Genomic DNA, 14413 nt, shown 5'->3' with positions numbered 1-14413 from the left:
CGTCATTCAAAGTCCAATTCTTGCATCCCAACGACCTTGAAATAACGAGGTTTTACTGTACACCCTTGTGAACTGTGCATCGAAGTAGGAAGGGGTTATATTGAACACCTACTCTAATCAAACCATTGGGCATACTGCTCCCTTCGTTCAATATTTCGTTCCATTTACAATGTTGTGATTGAAGGAGTACACAATCGTGGTTTGGCAGCATTGCATCTTCAAGCATGATAAATAATAAAGAATGTTACTGCGACAAACAGAGAGGAGAGGAGAAACGACCTGGTGCATTCCTTGAATGACAATGTGTCTTAATTACAGTGTGTTCTTGTACTGTGTGTGTGTGTGTGCAGTTACGACTGTTTAATAAACGGACTGTGGATATTGCATGTACAAGATGAGGACAATCCTGTGCGAGTCGAACGAGGAAACTTGTGTTTACATTCTGAGCATTATCCCCATCTCCGTCATACACTTCACTTCCCCTCCCTCCCCTTCTCTTCCCTGAAGCACGGCAGTGGCTTGTGCTCTGGAATGGCAAATACTGCCAAGTTCGTCAATTTGAATCATGTGCCCGGAAGTAACAAATCAACCTCATGTTCGAGAAGAAAAATTTTCTCTGCCAATATGATTGCACCATCGTTCTTAACATAACATGAAGAGCATCCCTGATTTTTATGTTAGTATAGTTGTGGTACACCCTGTATTAAGGCCAACAAAAATAGAGTGCCACCAATATCGCACTTCACAGTGCTGCTAATATAAAGTGTTACTTACACTTATTGTCATTCAATCTGTACAATTCAATTTCTAAATCTTCTTTTAGGTATCTAAATTTCTCATCCATTTGTGTAAAATTACAGAAAGGAGTGCTTCATACTTGCGAGCTCTTAATAAAATATACACACATCAGCTGAAGTACCTGTGTGATGGCAAGCCATTCTCAGCTACTCCAGTGTCAACGTTGACAGGTGGTGTTAAATAGAAAGTTGATGTTTTAGGTGATGCTGAATTAAGAGGGCCATTTGATGATGACGACATACTGCGCTTGAACTTGCTACGTAAAGTCCATGTCTTGCGGCCTGACAGATTACTAGCTGATGAAGACTTCTCTAATACTGATGAAGGAATAGATGGGGCTGACTGAGGAACTGGCACTGGCCTTGGGCTCGTTGGCAGAGCTGGCGCCTGAGGACTTACTATAAATGAGAATAAGAACATACAATTTTGATATTAAAGGAAAACTGTAAGTAGAATAACTAAACAAAAAAACTATTCACAAATTTGTTACTCCTTTCAAAATAGCAGTTGCTCAAAAGAATTCAATATTTTCAGTATACATAAGAATATTTTCCTTCACAGATAAACTTTATATCTGGATCGTTCTTTTCCAGATATCCTGAAAGGATTTTTCAAATCAGAACATACAGTACATAAAATGAAAATTTAAAAAAAATATATATATAAAATTGCCAAAATACATTATAAACCCATTCAAAAGCATTATCACCTTCTCTCAGGCAACAGAGAGTTTTCTTTTGCAGTATTAACAACCTTTCACTTTCATTCGTACACTGCAGAAGTTTCCAATGTATCTGAGAAAAATTATGTCATAAAATCCATCATTAAAATTGAATTAAGAATGTTATACATAATTATTCCAAGGAGTATAAAGTGTTATTACAGCACACAAAACACAAGATATGCATCCTTCAAAAACTCACCATCATTGACTAAGTTAAGACTATTACGAAAATTAGTCAACTAACACACATTGTTTTCAGAGAGACACAAAGTAACTATGTTGTTATTCAAGATAAAGTTCTGTGTTCAAGCACAGAAAACACAATACTTGCAGACAGACTGTTCATGTCATTTGGTAATAAGTAAATAGAAAAAGTGTCATAGGTTATGATTTTCATTTCCATGTTGACGTATGACCAATATAATAGAGCTTGAGGGATGTTCCACCATTCAACACATTGTAAAATATATTAAATTTATTGGGCGAAGACCAGTTTTGACTCCCTTGGAGTCGTCATCGGTTCTTGTTGAACATCAAATCAAGGGGAATCTGATAACATTCATCATTAGGTTTGCCTACATACAACTCAATTGGTTGACATAAGACATTATAATAAAAAATTATACACATAATGGTGATTGCCTAAAAACACATCAATGGGTTGCAAAACATACACCTTGAATTGTAACACACATAGTATGTGATACTTTCAATTTAAAAAGTTCTTAGATTCTTGTTGTTTGTTAAAACAAGACCAACAAGTCTATTCCATGTTCCATGAACACACAACAGTTTTTTTAAACCAGAACCAAAAACATTTTAAGTGCCAAGTAGTTTATGTCTTTGTGTGCATTTCATTTCAATGTGCATATATTTCATCCAGTTTAATTAGATAGAAACTAGACCATAAAGTCCAAAAACATTCTTAAAGCACCATGTGTTTCATATAATTATATGCGTTTCATGTAGATTTGTATATATTTTCAATCAGTGCATGTCTCCAATGTTCCGTGTTCCATGAACACACGATAGTTTAAACCAGAACTAAGGACTTTTTAAATTCCAAGTATCGCATACTATGTGTATGTTACTATTTAAGGTGTATGTTTTGCAATCCACTGATGTGTTTTTAGGCAATCGCCATTATGTGTATAATTTTTTATAATGTCGTCTTATGTCAACTAATCAAGTTGTATGTAGGCAACCCTACTGAAGATTGTTATCAGATTCCCCTTGATTTGATATTCAACAAGAACTGATGATGACTCCAAGGGAGTCAAAACCAGTCTTTGCCCAATAAATTTAATATATTTTACAATGTGTTGAATGGTGGAACATCCTCAAACTCTATTCTAATAGGAAAAGTGTGACACGACAAATCGAATAAACATTTAACTTTGTACAAATTTCAAATCTAATATAGTCCATGCATCATTATTTCATTTGCCTATTGCCAAGGAGGTAATCTGTCAATTAACTAAAAAAAAATTACCCATTGGTCAAAATTCTCCACTTATTTCATAATTTTAGCTAGAATCATATCTGGTGAACAATTTTAGGAGCATTCAAAGCTGTATAGAAACTGGGATTCTTAACACAAGACTTACCACTGAGAGGAACTTCACTATTTCCACTCGTACGTTTTGGGCCAATACGGCGCAGACTTCTTCCCAATTCTAGCATCTTCTTCCCTGCAACTTCTGCAATCTTAGTAATGCCATAGATATTCTGTCCAGGTGGTGGCTCAGGCAGACGACCACCTCCAGGCTCGTAACCATCCTGGAACAAAATTAAGAAAATAATAGAAAGGTAGTCTCTAAAATGTCTGAAATTGATTTAAGCTAATTCTACAAAGTCAGTTCATGCCAAGTGTATTATACAAGGATTTACCAGCTGATGTTTTTTTTTTTCAAAATTTGCTTTACGATGGGCGACGATGGGATAGGAAAGGGCTAGGAGTGGGGAAAAAAGTGGTCATGGCCTTAATTAAGGTACAGCCCCAGCATTTGCCTGGTGTGAAAATGGGAAACCATGGAAAACCATCTTCAGGGCTGCCGACAGTGGGGTTCAAACCCACTATCCCCCGGATGCAAGCTCATAGCTGTGCGGCCCTAACCGTACGGCCAACTTGCCCGGTATATTAGCTGAATAATGCATTATATGGAAAGAATACCACGATGTACACATCTGTTATAGCAATCATTATCTGGCTGTAGAAATTACTTCCACACCACTTAAACAAAAACTTACAATGAAGGAGGCGCAGAGGATACAACTTAAGGCATGTTATCACAAAGTTTGTCAGGTATACTTTAAATTACAAAATAAAGGAAATACAGGTAGTCCCATCTGCTGGAAATAGAATATCAATAAAGCCTAGACTTATAAGACTTCTCATTTTTAACATTTTTTTTTTTTTTTAATACAAGCACTTTTAAAACACATACTTCAGCAAAATCAAAGTTTAAAACAAACGTGAGGGATGCAGATGGTCTGAAAGAATGTCCACTTAAAGTACACCTGTCAGCACTCCCTAGTATGGTTTTGCAGAGGCGATGTGATGTCCATTCATTCCTTAACACATTGAATGCCACATCATTCATATACGAATGACACTTAACTTCCCGCTACTGCAGCGTCATCCATATATGAATGACGTGCAGATGACCTGTATCAGGCTTCATCATTCACATACGAACGACATTATGGTAAAATCAAATGGTAGCCTTAAAGTGTGGCCCACGGGTTACTTTTTGGTGTGCTTGTTTTGGCTGTATCTGTAATGGAATTGGGTATACCATGCTGAATGTAAACATAATATGCACTAATAAATTTGTTATTTATTCTAGTTGAAAACCAACGAAATATTTTATCAATTACACGTCTTTTGAATTATTATCTTAATTATTGTATTTTAAATGTATTCTAAATATCCTATAATATATAATGATACCAGTGGCGGCTCTAGACTTACAAATTTTACAATTTTAAAATTATTATTCAAACTGGGGGCATGCAGGCTGAGCTAGAATCATCTCAGGTAATGGTTTATTTTTATGTTTGTAGTATTTGAATTTGCCCTGTGCCTTGCTCAAAAATTTAAAAAAGTCTAGTTATCTAAAACAACCTGAATAAAAAGTTTGCAGTACAGAAATCACTGGTGCACAGAATTGAAACAGTCTAGACACAGGTGAGACATGCCTTGCAATAGGTGAAAACCATCTTTGCATGTTTTCTCACCTCAATCCTACCTCAGATAGTCTTTCTGTGCGATGCCTCTTACCCATTTTTAACAAATTTTAATCAATTCTGAAAAGATAAAAAGAAAAGAACATTAAAAAATGTCATTCATATATGAATGAGATGGCCACCATATGTAAAAGAATGCCTCCAAATTAACACAGGGCCACGTCATTCATATGTGCATGACAGTGAAAATCATGAAAATAAGGCCGTATAACTGTTACAGATAAAAATAAAATTCAAAGTAGCAATCCATATGCGCAAAACAATACAAATCACTTAAAAAATACATTTGGCCCCGGGGAAAGTTTTACGACTCAGACCTTGGCATTCAATGTGTTAAGGACCTGTTGTCTTCTCGTGCAGCGGTTTATGCAGGTGGTAACATTCTCTACGCGATATTGAAGATCCACCCTCAACTCTGTTGACCTTGGAACCCGAATTCGCATGTAATCTCCACAATGCTGTGACCAGTGCGCTGATGACCATCCCACATTCAAAGTCTGTTAACTCGCAACGAGTTGCCACCTTCAAGACACTGGTGTCAGTGACAGACTGCTCAGTTACGCCGCAGCTAGTCGCAATGCTCAGGGGCCTTACATGGCGCATTTCCTAATCGGACACCCCTTCCGTGACTTTTGGCCACTCAGTGTATACCGTATATGGAGGAGTCCTAGCTAAGTTTAAGGCCGGTGTTCAGATATGGAATAATTTCAGGGCAATGTATTACCACAGACCTGCCTTACAAGGTGACCGAAATAAAGAAGAGACTGGAGGTACATTCAAGAACTTGAAAGAGTTATCCAAATGCACTCTCTCCACATGGAACACATGAGGTGCACTGTAAATTATTTGTTACAATTATGGAATATGGCAGGATACCACAAGTGAAGTTACATATGCCTTGAATTTGTAGTGTATGAAAACAGCAGTTATTGGCATCTAAGCTGCAGGCGAGTTGTGCCAGATTCAGTGAGTGGAATGAGAATAGGACTGGTGTGGAAAGCCTGCCACCAGCCTAAATCTGCTGAGGTGGATGTTGTTCAGTTTATCAGAAACCAATTCATGTGCTGAACTGTATCCCAAAGTGCCAGAGTCCAACTGTGTTAAAATGTGTCCCTTTAACCCTTGACGCCGACTTCAATACGCTGTACGTTGTATCTTCATATGCTGCCGACATCCATGCGTGGTATAGTCCCCTGTAGACCTAACTTCATTTTGTTCTGGCGTGTAAAGTTTTTAAATTGTCGAAATGGAAATGGTGTATCGTTGAAGGAGAAGATCTCTGCCTTCCTTCTATGTATGAATCAACTCATATTAGTATTTCTTCTTTTCTTTCTAAAGAGTTTGAAATAGTCTGACCTCTTTCTGCTTGCGAGCATATAGACAAATTTCTGCTGCATTCTACGGATATATGAAACACTACATGATGTTTACTTACGTAGACTGACTGCATAAATCACCATCTTTTTTGCTGATATGCATGAAACGATGAAACACACCAAAGTACTGTACACGCCCTCTTTCTCATGAACTAGGCAATTAACCTGGGATTTGTGCTAAACGAATCTGAACGATTGTTCCCGGTTCTTCCACTCTATTTCCCCCAGGCAACGCTTACCCTAGTTTTCATTGCAATGTGAACGGACAACCCATGGAAATACAAGAATGTCACTTTCATTCCGTATAAAATGTGGAAGGTCTCTTCTCCATCAATAGACTATAAGATAATAAGACATCGAATGCAAACTACATTCTTTTGAGTCTCTACTATAAACATCTGAAAACAGTCTGACCGAGCTCGATAGCTGCAGTCGCTTAAGTGCGGCTAGTATCCAGTATTCGGGTGATAGTGGGTTCGAACCCCACTGTCGGCAGCCCTGAAAATGGTTTTCCGTGGTTTCCCATTTTCACACCAGACAAATGCTGGGGCTGTACCTTAATTAAGGCCACGGCCGCTTCCTTCCTACTCCTAGCCCTTCCCTGTCCCATCGTCGCCATAAGACCTATCTGTGTCGGTGCGAAAAAAAAAAAAAAGAAAAAAAAAAAACCAGTCTGAGCTAAACTGTTGTATCAGTGAATTTTTAAAGAAATCACTGCATTTTCTTAGTGCCCACACCTGAATCACCTCTGTCCACGGGTTAAAGCAGGTTTAAGAAACTTTAGAATATCAGTTTCTTAGCACATTTAATCATTAACTGCCACCTGTGTGGCTCCTATGTTAATTTATGGTTGAAAATGAGCCTCAGAAGTCATCAAGTGTCAACTACTTTAAGTGGAACATTCCCCAAAACAAGCTCAGAGTAGGAATGGAGTGTGTGCTTTCAGGAAAGAATATAATAGCAACCAAATGCAGTTTCTGCAGAAATGCATCCTGAATGGAACTTCCCATTTGTACCAAGTAGTCAGAAGCAGACCAAAAAGCTTGAATGCCAAAATGGTACTCTGATAAGAGTTGCTCTTTTCTTTGCATACCAACCAGGCTCTGTGGCTGTGAGGTTTTTCAGTCTGTTGAAACTAATGCTGTTTAAATAAAATTAGAAAATACATGAAAAGTAAAACATTTAGTAACAGATTATACCTGAAAAAGGATATAATTTCATAAATTAATTTTGTTTCAATTAATGTAGGTTTGTGTCTGACATTAGGTTTTTACAACACACAATATTCCCAGAACATGTAGCAGCTTAGGTGCAGCACAAAAATGCAAAGGAAACTAATGTATCACTATAGATGGTGCACAAGCTTACCTCTCTCTCTAGGGCAAACCAAATGAATACATTGTGATATTCAGTCATTTAGTCTCCGTTAACTACTCTTTCAAGAAGCTGACACACTGTTGCAAGAAATGGAACTATGTATTGATATTTGCCTGTGTCATGAAGTACCAACAGAAATAAAAAAATCTCAAACTAGAACCGAGATGTGGGTACATAGGTCTAATTCCGTCATTCTTTGAGTGATGTAGAAGAGACACTAGGTGGTTATCAGAAAGATTTTACTTTTATGTGATTGTTTATCACCAGCCTTATGGTGTGGAGGTAGCATGCCTGCCTCTTGCCCAGATGCCCCAGGTTTGATTCCCAGCCAATCCAGGGATTTAAATTCTGGACTGTGGGCTGGAACAAGGTTCACTCAGCCTCAAGAGACCAACTTACCCAGTCAAAATAGCCAAGCAAAAGAGCTTTTGCTTGTGCAGCATGAGCAAAGGCTACAGCTTCCTCCTAGCAATGGTTGGCAAAAACTGTCGCCAAACAGACAACGTACGTCTTCCGGGCAGTCTACATGTGTACAGCCGATGGGAATAAGGGGGCCACAAAAATCCCTATCCACAAGATGCTTGCTGGAGAACCTGCGGCTGCTGGGATTCATCCCCCAAAGCCCACATATTCTTCATCCAGAAAGCATTCCCCCCCCACCTCATCATAGAAATGCACCTCAAGACTACAATTACACCCAACTCTTTGTCTTCAAGGGGACAGATGGACGTACCAGGTCGCCTCCATTTTCAAATGAAGGAGGAAGTAGTTTGTAGGGTGGATGTCTAATGATGAAATTCTAGTAAACTAAGTAGTCCATCCTATTACACTGTCACTGTGGGACTGTAATTGTTATGATAGGCATCTGACAAATTGTACCAGTTTGTCATGAGACAAGTATGGTCAGTCTTCAGGAAATGAATCTCCGGCATGATTACCAAACAAGACACGAAGAATTTCAGGCTATGTTTGAAAAGGGGAATTTTCACAAACCCGACAGCCTGTAGCGTGCTCAGACATTTTTAGTGAACATGCTCCGTTAATAACCGAACTGGAAGCAGTCACTGTACGCATCTCACAACCTGTTATGACCACAGTTTGTACCGTACATTTTGCATCAAACCAGTCTCTTACTATTTATGGTATACTAGAACTCAATTCATCACTATTGCTATCTTCATCCATAAGCTAACTAAATCAGAACCTGCGATGGGATATTTTTAGACTTTCATACCAGAATATGTTGATGATGATGATGATGATGATGATGCTTGTTGTTTAAAGGGGCCTAACATCTAGGTCATCGGTCCCTAATGGTACGAAATGGGACAAAATGTAATGATAATTCAGAAATCCAAAATCCTTCAATGACCAGAATCCAAATCATGAGGACGAGGAATGAATGGATGGATTTGAATTTAAAACAATCAGTGGATCCGACCCACAATGTCTTACCTTCCCAGAAACTATGACTGACCAAGGGACTGTTCCCAAAGCACAATACTGAATCAATGATGCTTGTTGTCTAAACGGGTCCAAAATCCAGGTCGGCCCCTCATAATAGTACTTATCGCTAGGAAAGTAGAACCATGGTATTTGTCATGTTGCGGTACTAATCAAAAGAAGCGTAGACTTGCGGTATTCCACACTTTATAGTACTACTCACATGTAATGTGCACATGTAACACACACCTATGGTGTTCCGCACATAAGTGTACTAACCACAGGGACTCGTACTATCCCGTGGTGTTCCTCACATAGTGGGTACTAATCATAGGCAAGGCAGACCCATGGTGTCGCTCATATAGTGGTACTAATCACAGGTACTCTAAAACCCAGCTGGAAGCACACACTGTCGCTACTAATCACAAACCTATTGAGCCGATTGCAGAAACGACTAGTTTTAAGTCTTAGACAACGTCTACCTAAATGACGTCTAAATCGAGCACGATCTTTCATTGCATAAACAATGTTCAGTCGATGTTTAACTAGACATCGCTTAAAAGTTTCAATTTTGGTTTGAAACTGGAGATAGAAGTATCTTCCATGCAACTCTTTGCTTGTCGCAACAAATTAAATTCGTCGGTGCGCGCGCCGAACGCCAGTCAGCTGTTTGTCTTCCTACACATTACTCAAATATGGCTAAGCATGAGCATGATTTGCCCACAGATAAGAATATCGCTTTAAGTGGAAATTAAATCTCATCATAATAATATCGACTAAAGCGACGCGCCACCGTACGGGAAAGTGTAGCTTTGATTATAGCATTGTTACAGTGAGTGTAATCTACTCAATATGGTAGATTCGACGAAGGGAAGCTGAAGCAATAGTAATGTGTAACCGAGTGTGTTGTACGAGCCACACACATGTAGCTTGCATTCTGGAGATCGTAGGTTCAAAACGCATCACCTGCAGCCCTGAAGATTGATTTCCGTAGTTTCCCTACTTTTACACCAGGCAAATACCAGGGCTATTATTATGGCCTATCCTATCTGATAGTTGTCAAAAACTTATACAATTATATATATTAAAAAACCATACAACCTACTTTTTAGTTTTCACTATTGTGTGTGTTAACTTGGCAGTAAATATAAGTGAATTGCTCCCGGTTTATGTATGTGACAGCCCTCTGACAATCAGGACACGTAATCCTGATACGTATGTAGTCGAAGTGACCTATAATTCCATGGAAATTACCCGATGTATATAATAAAATATATCTGTTGCCAAGAATTGTATTCAAGTTGACAGTTACCGGACTGTCCCTTTGTCAGTCTCAAGAAACAAGTCCCTCGAAAAGCAAAACCTTATTTTAAGATCTATCTCCCCGTACATGTCAAATGAATTGCTACAATTTAGCAGCGGGCAACCCACAGAGAGGCCGTCGGACTAACCTTTCTTCCCGGAATCGTCTCAACATGATAATACAAATTACATGTTTCATGGTACCAGTACATAACCTCCGATAGTGATTCACTACTCTCATTTGAGGTTAAACAGTATTCTCGGCAGTGTTTACACATGACCGGTGGAACATTGGTTTTAGACAGTGTCTAAGTGATAAATAACGTCTCTGCAATGCGGCAGCCATACTTAGGCATTGTTTAACCATATACATCGTCTAAATACAGTTTATGCAATCAGCCCATTGCGTACCTAACATAGTGATATTACGCGCAAGTAAAAGCGACCCATGGCGTTATCTGTGTGATGGTACTAGAGTAATTACAAGTAGTCTCATGGTTCTAATCCGATCATCCCTTGGTCACCCCTTTTAGTCACCTCTTACGACAAGCAGGGGATACCATGGGTGTATTCTTTGTCTGCGTCCCCCACCCACAGGGATTGTGCGTTTGGTCCGCGAAAGCTATTTTATTTTGCTCAAGTCCATCAACAGGTCAGTTAGTCCCCCCTATCCGCCACCTGGGAGTATCAACTCTCCCCCTGCCAGGGTAGTACGTTCGTGGACCAGAATATGTTGTTGCATTAGCAAATACATAACTATGAGCTGTCTGTTGTGTGGGTTTGCCTGTGCCACTTGACATTATGGTGAAGTGTAGGCTTCTTTTCAGTTTATATTGTGTACAATTTTATTGTACTATTGATAATGCATAGAAATGTTCTTGATAGACTGAACACTTCCCCAGACCCATGTACGACATTGCTAAATTCCAAATTTATTAACTGATGAAAATAGCAGTTTTGAGCTTGCCTGATGGGCATGATTGTTAAGGCATGAAGTCTATACTGTCTGACACCATGGTTGGCCAGTTTGAGTTCCGTTGGTCGAAGGAATGTTCATCAGAATGTTGGCCGGCAGGGTAGGAGAGGTCGTGGTTTATAATTTCTAATCACTAGATTGCATGCCAAAACCCTGGATTAAATTCCAAACCTCTCTGCAGTGTTCTATGGAGTGAGGGCATACGATGCTGTTGATGGCGATTCGTCCATCGGAAGGGGGCGTAAGGCCTTGAGCAGACCCCTTGGTGCTATTCGACAGGAGTAGGTTATGTGACAGCACCGGGTTTCACCCTCTACCTTCTTATAATATATCTCGTCATTAATTTCATCTCATTAACTTCCCTGATGAGGCTGACGTCAGGAAGGGCATCCCATCATAAAAACCTCCTACGAAGATTCATCTCTTTTCATACCAGACCCCGCAGAAATGGGACAAGGGTTGAACATACACAGTAGTTTTGAGTGGATATAAGCTTCACGTGTGCAGGCCGAAAACAAATATAATTATGTGCGAACTTAAAGGTCCTGACCAAAGCCAAGTCAACCACAAAAACTGAGGCTTTCTACTTACCCGACATGGAGGTTTCGTGTATGTGTTGTCTTCAGAATCATCTGAATCGAAGGAGTCAAAGTCATCATACACATTATCAGGGGTGGCTGCATCACTCTTGCCATTGTTACAGGTCACATCCTCCAACATCTCATAGTGGTGATCATCTGAGTCAGAACTGTTATCCCCACCTAAACAGGTAATTTAACTGAATGATAAATCCAATACTTGATAATAATATAAGTGGTGACAAATAATAACTAACATCAGCACTAACCTTCTTTTCCCAAGAAAAAAGTCATCTCTTGACTCTCCTGAGTATCTCCAATATAAAGAATAGCTCGCAACGAGACAAACTCAGATGTCCCCATGCACAGGGATCCTGGCTTGTTCTCATGGTTGGGATCAGGTTCACCAAGATATAATACAGAAGAGGAAGAGATAAAGACTGCAAGGCAAGCAACAGAATCACAAGGGGTGGGTTTGCCAACTACACTATGTACAACATAGGTTATTAGAAATATAGCCATCCCATCCACCGGAATTCCATCGTAATGTTAAATTATCGTAACTAGTTCGTAGGCACGGTTAACTAGTTCAGTATAAATTTTTAACCATTAGCCAATACCTCAAACTTAATGATAAGTAAAAATTATCCAGGTAACATGTTTGTCATTTGCCTTCTTTCAATAAAAATGTCTGTAGAACTTCCAACAATCAATTACCATGTGCTCAATTCATGTTAAAGCTTCCAGTGAATAAAATACAGGTAATACTAAAATTCAGTACCTTGAAGCAACTAAAGAGCAACTAAACACCTCGTCTAAAAGAAGTCATCGGGTATCGGTAATAATAAGTTAGCAATAAGATTAACTTAATCCTCTCAATTATGTCGGATCACTGGCACTCTGAGGGAACAACCTGCTTCTCACAATGTAACTTGTGGGTAAGTCTCACCTCTGAGTGTAAGATTCATTAGATTGCACTTTATGTAGTAGAGAGGACAGAGTGCCTGCTTGCTATGTACCCTTTTACCAGTAAGCTTAATTCTCACTACTCCCACATGGGTAGTGGCCAAAAATAAAGTACTGTAACAATCGTATAAATACAATGACAATTTTAAATAGAGCAGAACGGAGTACTAAATCCTTGAAGGACTATATTTACCTGAAAGTGGTACTGCAACTGTCACTATGGTAATACCCTCAAAAATAGGCATGAACCTTGAAACTTCCACTGATGCAGGGTTTAAGTGTAACAGCCTTAACTAAGTTGCAGCCTCTATCTGCCTTGTGTGAAAATGGGAAACTCCTGAAAATCAATCTCAAGGCTGTTGCCAGTGGGGTTCGTGCAAAGTTGCTTTACGTCGCACCGACACAGGCCAGCGGGGTTCAAACCCATCTCTAGAATGCAAGCTTACAGTTACAAATCCCACACAATGTAGTCACGTCACTCAGCGAGTGTTGCATGAACAAACATTAAATCATCAGTGAGCTTGAGGAATTAGAAAATGCAGGCGACTATTGGAATATGCATACTGTAGAACTGATATAATATAAAACTCTGCCAGGAGATCCTTAAAATTTCAAATAGAGAAATCAAAACTGCATTATCATATACATCAAAACAGCTTAATCCCACTCATCCTCTCCAGTTTTGTAACGCACAAACTTTTCAGAGGAGGGTGCCACAGCCAAGGGCTTTTTTTTTTTTTTTTTTTTTTGTCATCAAACTGAGAGGGCTGTATGTGTGGGAAAATGAATAACATTGAAACTAAATATATTGGCAATGTTTTTTTTACTGGCATAGGGCCTACATAGTACGTGCAACTTTTAGTGATATATGGACACCCTAGTTCTGAATCGGTAGACCTCGGTTATCTTCGAGATTCTTATTGACAACATTTGAAACACAAACTATGAATGACTTATGCATCACCATGAGACATCTGGTGTACACTTTACATACTAGTACTGTTGTTGTTTACACAGCAAAGCCAAACTATAGAATTCATGCTAGGAACAAGATTTGCATCAAGAAATGTTCTATAATGTTATATAATGTGTGTGTGACACAGTTGTTGGCTGAAGATAATGAAGGTTTAGAAAATTCATATTGATCGATCATACTATCGATTCAATTCAGATTTAATTTCCATTCAGTTGGCAGTATTACCGGAACCGGGAGTGCTCCCTCCTTACTCCTCACCGCCATAACACCGGCTATCACTTAAAGTTGCGCGTACAGTATTTTAAGAGAAGGCCTAATGTACATCCTTAGTTATATAGCATTGTAAGCATCTGCCGACAAAATTCCCTTGTCCCATTTGGAGCGGGTGCTGCTGGCGACAGCTGTGTCATGTCATTAGCTTCCACCTTCTGTGACACGAGACTCCCAAAATCGAAAGAGATCCTCCACTTATTTAGAGTCCACATAAAAAACTATGTAAGAAAAGCTAATACTAAAAGAATCAAAGTAGGCTAATACAAATCCACAAATTACTTAAACAAGCCTGAAATTTTTAATTTCCACTGATGCAGGAGAAAGAGAATACAAAAGATGTTCCCTCAATGGAATTTCTGGTATTGTACTGGGCGT

At 39.1% G+C, this 14413-nt stretch overlaps 1 protein-coding gene across 1 annotated transcript in view; it reads right to left on the bottom strand.

Moving 5' to 3' along the window:
* Positions 1-14413, bottom strand: part of Exn (Ephexin) — a 256905-nt gene that overhangs the window by 146578 nt on the left and 95914 nt on the right. Inside the window, exons 4-6 of the mRNA XM_068226056.1 lie at positions 11837-12006; positions 3130-3301; positions 920-1196 (exon numbers count right to left, since the gene is read on the bottom strand). Of these exons, the coding sequence (XP_068082157.1) occupies positions 920-1196; positions 3130-3301; positions 11837-12006 (619 nt within the window). The remainder of the gene's footprint in view (positions 1-919; positions 1197-3129; positions 3302-11836; positions 12007-14413) is intronic.

This window comes from Anabrus simplex, chromosome 2 (genome assembly GCF_040414725.1).
Source record: "Anabrus simplex isolate iqAnaSimp1 chromosome 2, ASM4041472v1, whole genome shotgun sequence".
NCBI lineage: Eukaryota > Metazoa > Arthropoda > Insecta > Orthoptera > Tettigoniidae > Anabrus > Anabrus simplex.
Note: the sequence above shows the minus strand (reverse complement) of the source record. Positions and strands in the feature narration are given on the sequence as shown.